The sequence below is a fragment of the Anabrus simplex genome, chromosome 1 (assembly GCF_040414725.1).
Source record: "Anabrus simplex isolate iqAnaSimp1 chromosome 1, ASM4041472v1, whole genome shotgun sequence".
NCBI classification, from domain to species: domain Eukaryota; kingdom Metazoa; phylum Arthropoda; class Insecta; order Orthoptera; family Tettigoniidae; genus Anabrus; species Anabrus simplex.
The window spans coordinates 1,297,774,977-1,297,793,783 of NC_090265.1; the positions used below are offsets into that span (position 1 = coordinate 1,297,774,977).

Consider the following 18,807-nt stretch of genomic DNA (forward strand, 5'->3'; position numbering starts at 1 on the left):
TCAGCTGATGTAGAACCCACTGTGCCCAAATTTTGCGGAAATGCAAGAGACTTTTGATAATGCCATGCACGGAGCCATGACTAATTACAAGTAATAAATCTCACTGTAGACCGTATTGGACATCAGTTATGAAACTTAAAACAAGAATAATAGTTAACACCATCTTTCCAATACTTATCTTTCCTTATATTTAGGATATAAACATTACAACAGGCGTTGTAAGATGGGACATGTTTCGCTTAACTGTCGTAAGCATCATCAGCAGAAATAAATCTTAGCCTAAAGTTAGGTCAGGGCCCCGAACCTAGTGTCCTTAAATATATATGCCACCCTAAGAATCAACATTTACATTTAGAAAATCAAAAAGGCTTAAAACTAGTGTGAAAAAAATATAGAGTGTTACAACATGGCCGAGAGAAAAACATACAATCGTGTTGAAACAGAGGTTAAAAACAGAAAGTACAATATGGAGCTGGTAGTGAAATAATTAAAATCATTAGGATATCATTGCTACCAGTCAGTCAATCAGAATGTTCAAACATAAAATAAGAGTGTTCATCATGGCTAAGTGAAAAAAGCACACACGTAATCGTGTTGCCAGAGGTTCAAAACATAAGGTACAACACAGAGCTGGCAGTGTAATAATCAAACTCATTGCTACCAGTCATTTAATAAGAATGTTCATACATAACAAAAAATGATCAAAAATAATAATAATCGTATGGCCTCAGCTACCGTGTGCAAACATTTCAATTTGACGCCATCTGGCTGTCTGCTCGTCAATTTCGACGTTCCGTTTTACTCTAGGCCCACTAGATGGCAGACCGAGTAAACCGAAACTCTCTTGGGCGTCTATGGCTGAGATTTAATGAATTTTGTCGGGTAAAAACCAAATGTATCACCAGAGATCTTTTACATGCCGACATCGTACGACATGGAGTGTCGAATGGACTTTTTTCCGCCCTTCAAAAATCCGACTACCTCTGCCGGGTTTGAACCTGCTATCTTGGGATCCGGAGGCCGACACTCTACCACTGATCCACAGAGGCAGCTATAAAAAATGATGTTTATATTCTTTTGAATAAAGAAATAATTAAATGATATAGATGTTAATTCCCATAGGGAATCTGAAATATTTGTTCCGAATGAGTAAATTTATAATACCAATATAAATGGTCCGTTATTGGACATTATAAATTTTCCAGCTAACTCATTCTTGGTTGCCAGCGTTTCGCCCTCGTGTGCTAGGCTGGGCTCATCAGTTGGTACCTAGCACACCTACCAAGACGCTGGCTAGTGCATACCGTGGAGGCTACTGCGTAGGCTAATTGTAGCCACCGGCAGTGCCAATGCACTATGAGACACTTTGTCCCATTATCAAAAATTGATGCCTGCCTGGCCATCAGATGATATAGATGTTAATTCCCATAGGGAATCTGAAATATTTGTTCCGAATGAGTAAATTTATAATACCAATATAAATGGTCCGTTATTGGACATTATAAATTTTCCAGCTAACTCATTCTTGGTTGCCAGCGTTTCGCCCTCGTGTGCTAGGCTGGGCTCATCAGTTGGTACCTAGCACACCTACCAAGACGCTGGCTAGTGCATACCGTGGAGGCTACTGCGTAGGCTAATTGTAGCCACCGGCAGTGCCAATGCACTATGAAACACTTTGTCCCATTATCAAAAATTGATGCCTGCCTGGCCATCAGATGATATAGATGTTAATTCCCATAGGGAATCTGAAATATTTGTTCCGAATGAGTAAATTTATAATACCAATATAAATGGTCCGTTATTGGACATTATAAATTTTCCAGCTAACTCATTCTTGGTTGCCAGCGTTTCGCCCTCGTGTGCTAGGCTGGGCTCATCAGTTGGTACCTAGCACACCTACCAAGACGCTGGCTAGTGCATACCGTGGAGGCTACTGCGTAGGCTAATTGTAGCCACCGGCAGTGCCAATGCACTATGAGACACTTTGTCCCATTATCAAAAATTGATGCCTGCCTGGCCATCAGATGGTAGGTGTGCTAGGTACCAACTGATGAGCCCAGCCTAGCACACGAGGGCGAAACGCTGGCAACCAAGAATGAGTTAGCTGGAAAATTTATAATGTCCAATAACGGACCATTTATATTGGTATTATAAATTTACTCATTCGGAACAAATATTTCAGATTCCCTATGGGAATTAACATCTATATCATCTGATGGCCAGGCAGGCATCAATTTTTGATAATGGGACAAAGTGTCTCATAGTGCATTGGCACTGCCGGTGGCTACAATTAGCCTACGCAGTAGCCTCCACGGTATGCACTAGCCAGCGTCTTGGTAGGTGTGCTAGGTACCAACTGATGAGCCCAGCCTAGCACACGAGGGCGAAACGCTGGCAACCAAGAATGAGTTAGCTGGAAAATTTATAATGTCCAATAACGGACCATTTATATTGGTATTATAAATTTACTCATTCGGAACAAATATTTCAGATTCCCTATGGGAATTAACATCTATATCATCTGATGGCCAGGCAGGCATCAATTTTTGATAATGGGACAAAGTGTCTCATAGTGCATTGGCACTGCCGGTGGCTACAATTAGCCTACGCAGTAGCCTCCACGGTATGCACTAGCCAGCGTCTTGGTAGGTGTGCTAGGTACCAACTGATGAGCCCAGCCTAGCACACGAGGGCGAAACGCTGGCAACCAAGAATGAGTTAGCTGGAAAATTTATAATGTCCAATAACGGACCATTTATATTGGTATTATAAATTTACTCATTCGGAACAAATATTTCAGATTCCCTATGGGAATTAACATCTATATCATCTGATGGCCAGGCAGGCATCAATTTTTGATAATGGGACAAAGTGTCTCATAGTGCATTGGCACTGCCGGTGGCTACAATTAGCCTACGCAGTAGCCTCCACGGTATGCACTAGCCAGCGTCTTGGTAGGTGTGCTAGGTACCAACTGATGAGCCCAGCCTAGCACACGAGGGCGAAACGCTGGCAACCAAGAATGAGTTAGCTGGAAAATTTATAATGTCCAATAACGGACCATTTATATTGGTATTATAAATTTACTCATTCGGAACAAATATTTCAGATTCCCTATGGGAATTAACATCTATATCATCTGATGGCCAGGCAGGCATCAATTTTTGATAATGGGACAAAGTGTCTCATAGTGCATTGGCACTGCCGGTGGCTACAATTAGCCTACGCAGTAGCCTCCACGGTATGCACTAGCCAGCGTCTTGGTAGGTGTGCTAGGTACCAACTGATGAGCCCAGCCTAGCACACGAGGGCGAAACGCTGGCAACCAAGAATGAGTTAGCTGGAAAATTTATAATGTCCAATAACGGACCATTTATATTGGTATTATAAATAATTAAATCTCGCTCTTGTATAGATACGCGAGTCAGGCAAGAGAAATCTCATTGTTGCAGACATGGAGTAGTAACACTTCAAACAGGATTTATCACGCCTGAAGCCGCTTATAAGGTTAGGCCAATATCCACTTCATCCAAAACAATGGTTAAAGCCGAATAACAGGTGTCTTCATGACTAATGCCGACCTGAACACGAATTTCCTCCTCCGTGATTCGTCGGTTTTCCAGGATAAGGCTATCAATCTGTCCTATCGCATCGGAAGTAATGGCTTAATGGGCCTGTCCTGGTCGCGCATCGTCTTGAAGTGATGTGTGCCCTTCTCTGAATCTCCTATGCCACTCATGCACACTCGTCGTGGACATGCAGTGTTCACCATTCACACCAAACATGCAATGATGAGTTTCATGTACTCCAGCACTCTCAGCCACCAGAAAACAAACCACACTCATCTGTTCTTCTTTGCTTGTCTCTATTTCTACAGCTGGACGAACACATTAGACTAGTCCGCGAACCAACAAAGACATAACCCAACAACTGTGTGCACCCGTGAGTTGTCACTATGCAGTTCTCCTACCACAGCGACGGCAGTATTGATACGTAACAACAGTGTTACCATCTTTCGCTCAGAATGTGTTATGTTGGGTGTTTGGTTTTCATTTGACTGCCCCTTTTATATTGCAGTCCGTGCTCTAGAGAGACAAAGTCTAAATTCAGAGTACATCCATTCCTTCAACGGTAATCTATTTGGGGAACATACAGTTCAACTAGTTCACTATCCTTGCAGAAGAAAAAAGAAACTGTTGGGTGCAAACAGTTTCTGAGCTTTACTTGTCACAGAACAGCCAGAAAATCCGGAGACGGATACAGAGATAAAACAATGAACCACCCAAAAGAAAATCACATGCAAATTTTTCCTATCAAATAGCTCACCAACCGTTGTTGAACGCACGAAGAAGTCCAAAATCCAAAGAGACTATGATCATGAAACAATCTCTCCTATGTATTCAGTTTAGCAGAGCTGGAAGAGGCAGTAAGAACGTGTACGAATGGGAAAGCTGCTGGCCTTGGCGACATTTGCGTGGAACAGAGCAAACATTTTGGTGAAAACACAAAAGAGGGGCTTCTACAGTTTTTCAACAATTGCTTATGTCAAAACCAAATTCCAAAAATATGGCAGAAAACAAAAATCATTGCCCTTCTGAATCCTGACTATAAGAGCTACAGTTTCGTTATTATACCACCCATACAAAGCGTTTGAGAGAATAATCAGAATAATCCTTAACAGATTAGCTCCAAGAATTAACCCACTTCTGATCCTAAAACAAGCAAATTTTAGTCCAGAAAATAGACCTCACAGGTATTTGGCTTAACTGAATATACTGAGGATGGGTTTGAAAATAGAAAAATTACTGGATCAATCTGTATATTACACACCATTCAACATCAAACTATGTTTCGTAAACTAGGTATACAGAATCACCAAACATTATGATCTCACAAAAACAGTTACTTGTCTTCTCCAGAACCAAAGCTTCTTTGCAGAATTTCATGGAACATGTAGTCACTAAAAAAATTTACAAAATCAGGGCAGTACTCTCTAACCTCTGCTGTTCAACATACTGTATATACTGACGATCCGCATCTCTGTATACCAAGAAGTTAACCTATGCAGATGATCTCTGCCTGACACCACAAAATGAAAAGCCTAAAGAGGTGGAACATTTGCTCTCTGCTGCACTGGATGATCTTTCCATTTACTGCAAGGAGAATCAACCATAACCTAACCCACCCCAGACTTAGGTTTGTGCTTTCCACCTCAGGAAGAGGAGTAGCAAGGAAGCTTAATATTCGATGGGAAGGAGGACAGCTGGAATAACGTTTTATCCCACAATAGCTAGGGGTTACTTTAGATCACACTCTGCCCTACAAAACATATTATTTAAACACCAAACAAAAGGTCTCTATAAGAAATAACATCCGTCATAAATTGACAGACACACCCTCTGTACAACCGCTTAGTCTGTGTTACTCGCAGCTGAATATGCTACCTGTTTAGTATCGGTCTGCTCATGCCAAATAAGCTAAAACTGCTTTGAATGAGTCCTGCAGAACCATCACTGAATGCCTGAAGCTAATCCTCTCTTGGGTCACCAATCTTCAAAAGGAACACTCAAATCAATGAAAAGTTTTGTGCAGACCACAACAGTGCTCACGGCGAGACCTGAGGCAGCAAGGAAACGGTTACGGCAATCCACCATACCACCTGCATCAGAGTGAAGGCTGAAGAAAGTCTTCCTTTCAGACCATGGTACCGACTGGGAAATCAGGAAGTTCCTCAACAAACTTCGAAGTGGCACTGGAAGGTCCAGATATCTTTATAAATATGCTAGATGCTTCTAACTTGAATAAATAAATACTGGTGATAGGAGCAGAAATTTTGGTTATAACAAGCACAATTCTCCAAGCAGAAAAAGAAAAACGTTCACCAGGATGAATATAGAATAGATCAGTGAAAGACAATTTCAAGGACATAGTGATCATTTCCTTTGACATGCAGCATTTGAACATCAGTAAATACTTGATCTTCACTGGATAAACCATACTAATAAACTACTTGTCAAACATATAATCAATATAATACTATCATCACAATAAACTAAGATTCTACAGCATACAGTACTATGTCCTTAAATAAGAATACAATTTAAAAAATAAGTACAACAATGGCAAAATACTGACAAATCTATCCAAGCAAATATAAACAAAAATCCAGATAGGGTACAATCAGATGAATATTACTGAAGTGTGCAACGAAGTACCCAAGTAATCTTTTTATACTTTCATGATACAACATGCACTAGTCTCTATAGTTCTATTTTGCTATAAATAAAATGAAATATGTGGCATGCAGAAAGTATGAAATTAGTCCACAATAGTGATCTTACTTCTAGGCCCTCTCTTTGTTCAGTCATGTTTGGTGATGATCTCCCATCCATCAATAGTTTAGTTGATCTTGTGACATGATGACCATTGGAGACTGAAGGTAGTGACATTTTTTTACTTGGTGAAAGCAGTTCCTTCCATGAATTTGGGTTTGTAGTAGGAGAACTGGCATCTAAAGAACTTAATCTCACCACACTGCGAAGCGATCGGCGTGTGTTTCCAAAGAGGCTGCACTGACTGCAGAAAATCAATTAATTATTAAAGCCAACCATTAATACAAAACGGTAAAGGAATAAATGACAATACATATTGGCCAAGCATGGTGTCAAAACTAGGACAAGGACAAAATAATATATGCCAGAAATACAGCATTACAGCAAAACCCTGATGAACCAAACTTTCCTTACCCACATTCCAGTACACTGTATAACTTTTTCCTTCTACCAAACATTCCATCCATTATTTGCCATCTGAACTAGTTTTACAATACCTACTTTGCCATGTATCGACTAGAAGGTCCTTTTACATTCTACAGTCCTTTAAGGGTCGATTGTATAAGCGGTTTGATCTGAGATCAGATACAAAACTGATCTCAGTTTATGCAAAACTCAGACATTTGTCTTGTATAAATGTTAATCTGAGATCAATTTGCACTGAACTAAGATCAACTTTAACTAGAAAAATTTATCCGATCAAACTCTTTCATCTCAGATCAAGGAGTTGTTTTCTATTTGAGATACAAGAACAGCTGATTGTTAACAAAATACTACGTCTTGTTACGATAAATGGTAAAACATACTGAAGTCTAACCTATAGTTGTTGTTCGAATATAGGCAATATTACGCTTCTTACTGCAGTGTAATGTAATAATTCTATAACATAACCTCGATAAATCGCTTGCGCTATCTTATCTAGTCATTTTACAGATGTCTAATTTCTCGTAGATATCTTCTGATGATGAAAATGATGAATTTCGTCAGGCTCCCTGTGTGTTCTATGAAAGAGGAAATCCAATAGGAGAATTGAGTGATAAGAAGTTTAAACTGAGGTACCGTATCACTTGGGAAAAGATACTGTGGAACAGCTAGAACTCAGGTTTCGTGATATTCCAGTTAAATCTACCAAGAGAAATAACCCTTTGTCTCCAATGCACATGCTGTTGCTAACTTCGAGATTCTTTGCCGTGGGAAGTTTTCGGTTAGTCGGCCAATTTGCCTGGTACGATTTGAACTAGGGGATCCTTGTCCTCCTTGGAAAAATTAGGAGAACGGTCCTTTTTCTGCCTCATTTCAGTCATTTTTTTTTTTTTAGTTTCTTTCGCTCAGCAGACAGAAACGAAGGAAAACAGATTCACACCGAACTTGATAGCTGCAGTCACTTAAGTGCGGCCAGTATCCAGTAATCGGGAGATAGTGGGTTCGAGCCCCACTGTCGGCAGCCCTGAAGATGGTTTTCCGTGGTTTCCCATTTTCACACCAGGCAAATGCCGTGACTGTACCTTAATTAAGGCCACGGCCGCTTCCTTCCACTTCCTAGGCATTTCCTATCCCATCGTCGCTCAATGCGACACTCAGCTGTTTCTGGGCTGTTGCCAAGCGCTCACATATGAGCTGGGATCAAAATTGAACTTCAATTAGTTGATCTTAGATCAGTGTTATACAAAACATCGGTCTGATCTCAGATCATTTTCTGAACTTATATTAAAACTGAACTCCAGTTAGTGATGTTTATACATTCGGCCCCCGTGTGTGCTGTTTTAAGACGTCTGCGAAAATGAAATGTGTTGTGATAACAACTGAATAGAAAATTGAAGGAGTTAGAAAGGTGGGAAATGGGAGGCTGTTATGAAATGTAGCACCAGATTATGCTGTCTGTATCTCAACAGTATCTGATATGGTAAAAGCAAAGCTAAAATTTCAGGAACACTTATCAAACATTTCAAAATGCAAAACTATGACAAAAGCTGAATATGAGAAATTAAAATGAAGCCCTATATCTGTGGTTAACCCAACACCGTGCTAAAGGAATGACGTTATCCTAACCTATACTTATGGTTTGTTGAACAAAGCAGTGAATCCAAACCAGCTGATAAAATGCTTGTCAGGCAGTGGAGTGATGTACCGGTAACTGCTTGCAGGCATTGCAAGAAGGAAGTTTAAGAGAAAATTTCCAATTTTATGAAACAGCGTGCCTAGGAAGGATCATAACATGAAGATAAAGTTGGAATTCATGAGGACGGACTGGGGCAAATATTCATTTGTTAGAAGAGGAACTAGAGAATACACTGACTGAGCAAATGTCATGGGATAGCAGAGCACTGATGCGCAGGTGTGTTGTTTGCGCACCACACGCCCCCCCTGTGCCAGCGGCAGTTGTATAGGAGACCTTGTGAGCAGTGGTTGTGCATGTGACAGGTGTAACATGGAACGTTTTTGTGAGCTGACACAGTTCGAACGGGGTTTGGTGGTCGGTGCCCGACGGACGGGAAGTGCGATTTCAGAAGTGGTGCGGGAATTCGGCTTCACATGATCAACCGTGTCCAGGGTGTATCATGAATGGTTGAATGCGGGTGTCACCGTTCACAACAGACGAACGACCGGCCGTTTAGCCACCCTCGATGACCGTGACATCTGAGACGGATTGTCAATAGTGACAGACGGGCAACCGTGCAATAAATCATGGCTCAATTCAACACAGGCCGTGCTAGACACATCTCCCAGTGGACAATCTGTAGGAACATGGGTTCTATGGGGTATGGGAGCCGGCACCGTACACGGATGCCACTGTTAACCCAACGTCATCGGGCACGATGTGCATTTGTCGCCAGTCACCAGGGAACAATGGCGTAACATGATATGGTCGGACGAATCATGATTTCAACTGCACCATGCCGATGGGAGGCACCGTGTATGGCGCAGACCATATGAAGCGATGGATCCCGCTGCCTCAAAGGTGTGGTCCAGGGCGCTGGTGTCTCTGTTATGGTCTGGGGTGCATTTTCCTGGTAAGGAATGGGCCCCCTAGTTCTTCTGGAAGAGACTTTGGATGGTACGCGGTATGTTGAGCTGCTCGGAGGCCATTTCCACCCATTTTTGGCCTTCCAGCGTCCAGACGGTTCTGCGGTGTTTCAAGATGATAACGCGCTGCCACATCGCCCGGGAATGGTTCCAGGAACATACAGCGGAGGTCCAATGCCATGGCCACCCAGGAGCCCCAATATGAACCTTATCGAGCATATCTGGTATGTCCTGGAATGCAGGCTCCGTGCCATGGATCCTGCACCCACAAACAACCAGTATTGGCGGCCGCTCTGCAAACGATTTGGTGTCAGCTGCGTCCAGAGGACTACCAGGGACTTGTCGACTCACTGCAGTTCGCAGGGCCAGAGAAGGCCCCACACGTTATTAGGTGACTATCCCATGACATCTGCTAAGTCTGTGTACGTGTACCTTGGTAAATGATAAATTTTAAAGTCCTTTGAAATTATTTAAGAAAACACTATGTACATAATTGGCAGGGAATCTGTCACCTGGGCAAGAGCCCTAAATGAAAATCAATTATGACATTCATTGATGGAATACTGTACTTTACATTTATGCCTATATAGCCTGTTTCAAATTAAAGTACTGCATGCACATAGGAGGTGAATATTTGTCCCTTCTGCTCTAACAATACTTCCAATCTGTAAGGAAAATTAAAAAAGAAAAATAATGATAATAATAAAGGTGTTATCTAAAATGGCTCTGCCCCCTTTAGTTTGGTTAAATGGGGTTTACTGTAATTTATTGATACATGTACAGTACCTGACTATGTCATTAGATTCAAACACATTATTAACATTTGTTTCATTAATAGCTCAAAGAGGTCAAGGTGTGTCCCTTTTCCTTCCACTTGCAAGAACAGCATTATATTTAAGTGGCTTTTTTCTTCAATCTGCTCGGCTATGGAAGGAACTCTCACCGCATACAAAGGAATTACCTGCTGAAAATTTTTGTAAAGAGGTAAAAAAATATGTATAGCGAAACCTTCAGTACGTAATATAATTTTCTACTGTGTGAATGTTCAGAAAGCATGGGAGGATGGATGAAAATTTATATGATCCCAAGTGAGTGAGATGCACATTCCGTAGACTATAATTATAATTTTAGGTGGGGATGGAGGTACATTCGTGTACGAGGGGCTATGCCTTTCTCCATTCACCATCCCTGAATTGTATCTACAATTTGAGGAAAATAAATAATAAATAAATAATTGTGTACAGTTCTTCATTCAAAGTTTCCAAGCTAGACTATGCTAGTTTTTACTGCATTGTGAAAACCCCTGCAAATACACGAATGCCACCATTGTTCTGTCTAAAAGATGACAGGTCTCTTCTCCAATAATATAAGGGGAAAAAAGTCAATGAATGTGCATTCTTCTAAATCTACTGTAAATGCTGGAAAATAACCTGAGCTGAACTGGTGTAACAATGGAGTTTTAAGGAGATCGCTACATTTTCTTAGTGCTTGCACCACTATCACCTCTGTCCGCTGGGTAATGCAGCACCCAAATGTTCCGCATCAATGAGGCGTTAAAAAAACTCTAGGACTTCGCCAAAGAACGTGCGAGATACTTAGGGAAATTGAGATGCTCAGATTTTATATATATTGAATTCAAGTGCTTAGAGTATTCTTAAATGCTTGGAAACAGGACAATGGAAGGCACAACAATCTAAAGGGAAAAGTGATGAATAATATGTTAAAGGTGTCGCATAACATGTTCCATTCAGGAAAGGCACGAAGACATGACTCGGCCAGTTGATGTTAATCAACACTAACACAATCATGCCATTAATCTATTTTCATAATAATCACCATTGAAAACCTATGGCAATATTTATTAATCAATTAATGAATTTATTTATTGACTTTTCTATTCTCTAGCTATTCTGGATTGGTTTATTTGAGAGAGCACATTCAGGAAAAATAAATGAATATACCGTATTTACTCGTATTAGACCCCTCCTTGGCTATTCGAGAGGAAGAAAATGAAAAAATAAATCTCGCATACAAGATCCCCCAATGTAATTATCGGAAAACAACAGTAATTCCGCTTCAAAGCGGGTACAAGCCGTATTGCAGATCTGATGACATCACACAAATTTGTGAATAGTTTAGTCTGTATGACCCACACAATGAGTACATGCGTCAAAAAGTCATGCGGTACATCTGTGTTTCGTAGTTAAGAAATGTCCGCCACCGTGGCATAGGCCTACTGCAGCCCTGATTATGTTGCACAAATAGTTTCGTGTCCAACCCGTGCATTGCAAGCACGCATCAGTCATGTATTTATGTCTGTGTTTTGTAGTTAAGAATGTCTGCCAGCATAATGGTGTTACAAGATATTAGAATCATTCCGTATTAACGGTTTCACTTTAAAAAGGTGAAAAAATTGAGTGAATCCTCCTAATTCAATACATCATATATTCCATCATTAGACGGAGTAATCAAATTCAAACATATTATGGCTCGTTTGAGTCATCTTCAGTGAAAAATAACTGGGGTGGGGGTTTGAAATAATTTACATAATACATAATACCCAAAGACATACATAAAAAAGCAGCTTACAACAGCATGGTCCTCAGAGCATTAACTGTTCCCTTATCCTGCAAGAATTACAAAAAAGAAGTTAATACTATTTACAATATTGCAGAACATAATGGTTTCAGTAGAACCTTCGTCAGCAGAATCAACAGCTATAAGAGCAGGCCCAAGACTACCCTAGAAAAAGACTCCACTCCTAAAGAAAAGTTTTCCACATTCACTTTCAGTAATAGTAGCATTTACCTAATTTCTAAAAAAAAAAAAAAAAACCCATCAAAATAGCATACAGAACCTCCCACACCAACTCCATTTTCGATCCACACACTGTAAACAATAACAACATTAATAATAAATATTTGAACTCCAGAGTTTACAAATTAGAATGCCAATTCTGTAATTCCAGCTACATTGGTCAAACAGGCCGCAATTTTGTCAAACGCCGAACATCGCAACGCTCTCAAATATAATCGTTTTTCAGCTATGAGTGAACATCATAAGGCATCGGGCCATGAATACACCTCAATAGATAAATCTTGCATTATGAGCAGAAAGGCACATTGCTCAACGTTCTCGAGAGCATCCACATCGATTTAGATCAGTTTTTGAACCCTTCTCACAATTTAAATGAAATCAACGAGAAAAAGAACATTCTACTTGAAACATTTGTCAGAACTTCCATAAAATAAACAAACCCCGCCTCCATCTCTCCAACTCACCACCACTCCCCCCTCCCCTTCCCACACCACTCCTTCCCCCTCCGTTCCTTCCATCCTCGCAAACACAGCTAAACCAACAATAGACTCGATCGCAAGAATGAGACCGTTACTTTGAGAAGGCCAGGCTGTTTGAGAGGACAACCACCTTCTAAACACCGTAAGTTTAAACTTTCTACACACCTATTCCACACTTTTTACGTATCAGCTCAAGTTTCTCACACAACCTCATTTTTTCCATTACAGATTGGAACTTCATTGAAGGTTTCCACCATGTCACTTACAGTTTACCATGCATCTGTCATTTCCCTAACAAAGCTTCTCAATTTTATGTCACGGCCCTTCCGACCTTTTATAATAAGGCAACCCAACAAGCCAACATTATGAAACGATAATAAAGAATGGGACCGCTAGATTGAGAAGATATTGAGAATGCTGCTGTTTTAAAGCTTTAAATTTCATCGGTGTTTTTCCTTGTCACTGGCTTTTCGCCTGCACGTTATGTCAGACTTGGCTTCTCAAACTTTTTCGCTCCCGCTCCCTCCTCCTAGCCAATTCGATGTGATGGGTTTCTACAAAGACAGATTTTCTGCCTGATTTCACCCTGTTTTGTATCATTACAAAACCAATCTATCTATATATATTTAAAAAATTTATGAAAACTAAAGCCAGTCAGTCCGGCCATTCTATCGGGTCGATTTCCTTCATTATTGTTTTAACTTAAAAGGTATTCATGCACAAATTTGTCATCAGGTACTATAAATCACTTAACTTCCACCTTCCTCAAATTATTTCATTTTTTTCAATTTTTTGTATCTTTGAAGCAATCATATCTTTGGTTCTAATTGAGGTACAGAGTTCGTTTTGGCATAAGAACACTCAGTGGATCAGGTTCTTTCATTTCAGCTCTTAACCATTCAAATTGGTTCACTCTGAGCAAAGTTATGAATGCACATTAAATTTGACGTCTCATTTCTTCAACATTTTTTTCTCATTGAACCAATCATATATTTCTTTTTAATTGAGGTACGCAGTTCGTTTTGGTCTAAAAACGCTCAGTGGATCAAGCACTTTCTTCTGAGGTAATACCGTATTTCACGGCATAATCGTCGCACTTTTTATACCAAAATTTTCGAAAAAAATTGTAGGGTGCGACCATTATACGATGAATATTTAATACCAGTATTTGTATTACTCAAAAAATGTATTTATAACTAAACTGTATTTGATACAAATTTAAGATGCACGCAATACTCGCGTTTATAGATCAAAATAATTAAAATAGTCTAAAACAAAATTCATAATTTTTCGCAACAATTCGGCGAACGTTTTTCCAACCTGAAAATAAAAATGAACGTATTAAGTTAATTTGTCATTAATTTGAGTATTAAAGTTAAAATATTACACTTGCAAAAAATTATCGCTTTGTTGTGAAATGCGAACTTACCGGTACGCAATTTATTCCAAATCTTCGGTGTCGCTATCGCAGGTTTCGCTATCTGATGCGCCGTCCTCGCCTCTGTTAATACCAGTATCAGATTCTTCGTCTCCCTGCCACACTGCGTCATCTTCGGAACCGTCTAGTGCATTCGAAATCCCAGTCCTTTTGAAGCTCTTGGAGACTAGTTCAGGTGGTATAAGATCCCAACTCTTCTTCACCCACGAGCATAACAAGTCCAAGGGTGGACGCCTGATATTTCCGGCGGGCGTCAATTGCTGATCGCCGCTCATCATCCACTCGTTGTAAAATCGACGTAAGTGGTCTTTAAAGGGTTTATTACCACATACGTCTAGTGGCTGCAAAGCAGATGTTAGGCCACCAGGAATGACTATCTGTCGTGTATGATGTAAGGCGGCAACTTTCTCCCGTCAGCTGTAATGGCTAGCATTGCCGTGCATCGCAACTTCTCACTACCGCTGGTTTTCATTAATACACTCCGTGATCCTTTTAGCGCAATAGTGCTGTTGCGAGGCATATCAAAAAAGATTGGAGTCTGATCGGCATTACCAATTTGAGAAAGCAAGTACGAAGTTTCCTTGCGCAAACGTATGACAAATCGGTGAAAATTTACAATCTTGTCCGTGTAATCAGCAGGCAACTTTTGGCTTAGTGTTGTTCTCCTTCGCACCGACAGATTGTGTAGTTGCATGAACCCCTTAATCCACCCACGAGTCGCCTTAAACTGAGTTACCGGTATGTTGTGTTTGCGCGCTACCTCCTGTCCCTTAATTTGTAACATTTCATATGATACACTGCAGCCATTGTTACGTATTTCACTGACATACCTAAACACTTCTTCGTCAATTATAGGAAACTTCCCTGTTTTAGGACCTCTAAACGCGCGTCTAGAAGGGTTTGTGCTTTTTAGCTTGTTTTTTACTTTCCGCCAGTCACGCACCAACTTTTCACTCAGAGAAAATTTTCTTTCTGCAGCTCTGTTCCCGTGCTGTTCAGCGAAGGCAATTACGCTTAGCTTGAAGCCCGCAGAATAGTTTCTATATTTACCCATAATCACTTATAAATGCTTCACACGTTAATGTTTTGCGATATAAATGACTTTCCGTAATTGTTCACTATTAAAACAAATTATTTCTGCAAACACCCAAAACACAAATTAAAAACTTAAATTCTCACGCACACATGTCTACAGGAATCACGTAAATCTGAAACAAATAAATGCATCTGTGATCTGTCCATTCCAGAGCAGCCAATACTGTTAGGCAGCAAGGAAGCATGCAACAATTTATCAGTTTAGCTCGTTGGTTAGGACACACTACTGCGCTTGCGCAAAGCTTGCAAACCGGAGCTCTAGCTAGCGCGGTGTAGATCTACTGTGTAGTTGACTGTATTCCGAGACGTCAGTAACAAACATTCATTTTTTTCAATTTCTTTTAAACATACGGTAATTAGGTTAATATTTCTTCCCAGTTATTGATGATTTTACATTACATTACTGACGAGTTTATAAAATAAAACTTTAATAGCATTGGATAATAATTATCTTGACTGCTTGGATAAAAGTTTTCATCCCATGCCCGGACACTTATGACATAGTAGTAAGATAAGAGTCTAGCGATGACAACTGAGACATCGTAAATAATTAGGCTGAATAATTCCGTGGAAATCTGCGTTACCGTCTTGGATTTCACTTCGTGCGCAATAACACAGGAGCCGGCCCCATGGTGTAGGGGTAGCGTGCTTGCCTCTTACACGGAGGCCTCGGGTTCAATTCACGGCCGGGTCAGGGAATTTTACCTGTATCTGAGGGCTGGTTCGAGGGCCATTCAACCTACCTAGCCGGTATTTCCTGGCGACGTTGCCGATAAGCGATAACTTACAGCCTTACGTATTTCAAATGGGAACTCATAATATGTAGGTGGTGAATGAATAGTACACTGTCTCGCGACCACGTTGTCAAACTGCCGATAGCCTACCGGTAAGCATAATATGTAGGTGGTGAATAAATAGTACACTGTCTCGCGACCGCGTTGTCAAACTGCCGATAGCCTACCGGTAAGCATAATATGTAGGTGGTGAATAAATAGTACACTGTCTCGCGACCACGTTGTCAAACAGCCGATAGCCTACCGGTAAGCATAATATGTAGGGGGTGAATAAATAGTACACTGTCTCGCGACCACGTTGTCAAACTGCCGATAGCTTACCGGTAAGCATAATATGTAGGGGGTGAATAAATAGTACACTGTCTCGCGACCACGTTGTCATACTGCCGAAAGACTACCGGTAAGCATAATATGTAGGGGGTGAATAAATAATACACTGTCTCGCGACCACGTTGTCAAACTGCCGATAGCCTACCGGTAAGCATAATATGTAGGTGGTGAATAAATAGTACACTGTCTCGCGACCACGTTGTCAAACTGCTGATAGTCTACCGGTAAGCCATGCGTCGTACATATACCGGTATTATTTATTTATACGTTGTGCAACATGTCGCAAACGTGACTGTGTTGCCAAATTGCCCATAAACCATACACGTATTTAAATTGCGCATTCATGTGCAACTTACGTTGCAGTTCCATTTACCTTTTAACCAGATTAGTGAACAAAATTTGGACGTGCGACGATTATGTAATTAAAGGTTTAAAGTCCGATTTTTGTATTGAAAATAAAGGATGCGACGATTACGCGGTGGCGACGATTATGCCGTGAAATATGGTAACTACTTACATTGGTAGATTATGAGAATAGTTATGAGTACATTTGTCTCCATGACTAAGATCTTTGAAGGACTTTTTAATAGTTCGGTGCATAGTGTTGTTCCAAGGAACGTTTAATTCAATTTCTTTGTGTAATGTATTTTCAAGTGTTTTCTTGACACAATATTACATTCTATTACCGCAGTAGATCATGTGCTTTATTTCATTAAGTCGGAACTTCGCAAATACATCCCTGAGGATAGTAACGAACAACACCATACATTGTACATTGCGGGCGGAGCCAGCGGGAAACTGCTAGTATTTTGTGAACTAAGAGGTCCACAACCTCACTATGGGCATTTATTGTTCATTTCCATCTGTATCATTTCTTTTCATTTCTTTTGTTCTTAGGTTAACACAGTTTTTAGTTTCAATTATGTTTTGTATTAACCCCTGTTTCACTGAATTTTATCGCAGTGAGTTGTTCTTTGCTCCACATGATGATTTAGATATTGTATATTGTGCTAATTTTTCATTTGTTCCTTCATTATGTTTTTTGGCACTTTTAGGTTGTATTATGTTAATCCCCCCCCCCACCCCGCCTTTTTCACTAAAGATGGCTCAAACGAGCCGAAACATGTTTGAATTTGATTACTCCGTCTAATGATGGAATATATGATGTATTGAATCAGGAGGATACACTCAATTTTTTCACCTTTGTAAAGCATAATGGTGAGCACAATTAGCTGCCATTCTCGGGAGCCTGAATTCGACTCTCGGTACCATTCTGCTAGATATTTACGAATGGCAGGAAGGTTGATAAGTGATAAAAGTGGTACATGCAGCTCCCTTTCACTGGGGGCTTGTTTAAAAAGAGCTGCACCACCCCGCAATAAGAAAACGAGTTTACTTTAGTTAAGAAAGATTCACGGTTGCTGCTATTAATATAGCAGGCGAGATCATTAACAAAGTGATCGTTTAATATCTCGTAACTCAGGCCAATATAGTTTCACGATTTTCGGAGACGGCGAACAAAACATACTATGCATTAATAAAAAATGGAGGAAATGATCGTACAACATTAAACATTATGATAATAAAACGCATTACCGCCACACCTCTAGATATCCATGAAAGCGGCAAAATTTCCTGTTATTTATTTTTAATCTTCTCATCGTGGAACTTCTAGCACTATGCAGGCACTTGATAGAATACCTAACCTAAACAGTGTGGTCTCTCTGATCTCATTTACAGTTGTTTAGGTAAATCCTGATGTGATAAATGTGGAGAACAAGCATGAAATATACTTTAAAATACGGGTTTGGCTTTCAACAACAGGAGTTATCCAAAGAAAGCTTCCAGTAACTATACATTCGGAAGTACAACTCTTAACATACCCTACTTAACTGGTTGTTTGGCATGCTTTCTATAGAACGGCTTTATTCGGAAGGAGTGGCTTCTGCTACACATACACCAACTGGGAATATCCAGAAACCATTTGGGAATAGATCCTCACTGTCTGGACTCTATAGTAGGGAATGAAACCATTTTTAAAAGTTTCAAAAAAGATGGGACCTGGAATGCTCTCGATGCATGGTTGACGAGATGGCAGTGAAGATAACGTAAACAATATAAATGTATTAAGGATGAGCTGTGTGTTTAATAGAAAACATTGTTAGCGTAAATTGTATAATATTGTATTATAGAAAAATTTTCTTCTCTTGTTAATTTAATATTTAGTGCTTGACAATAATATATTTTAGCGTACCATTTGCCACCAAGGTAGACACCTCATTTGCAAATAAAGAGATTTTGATTTGAAGACTATAACTCAAGTGAAAGCACTGATTAGGTTTACTGTGTGGTAGGCCTACTCCTCAAATGACAGAGACAAAGGACTGGCCATTACGTTCTTTTGTATCAATTTTTTCTATGGGGTCGAGTAACAAGTGAGACATATCTTCGCAGTGACTTTTTACTACCATATGCCCTTCCTGACGTCAACCTAATCA

General features: G+C 40.1%; 1 protein-coding gene across 3 annotated transcripts in view; it reads right to left on the bottom strand.

Moving 5' to 3' along the window:
- LOC136858279 (uncharacterized) overlaps window positions 1-18,807 on the bottom strand; it is a 319,541-nt gene that overhangs the window by 33,971 nt on the left and 266,763 nt on the right. For all 3 annotated transcript variants that reach the window (XM_067137700.2, XM_067137699.2, XM_067137701.2), the window contains one exon: window positions 6,342-6,576. In XM_067137700.2, coding sequence (XP_066993801.2) covers window positions 6,342-6,576 — 235 coding nt within the window. The remainder of the gene's footprint in view (window positions 1-6,341; window positions 6,577-18,807) is intronic.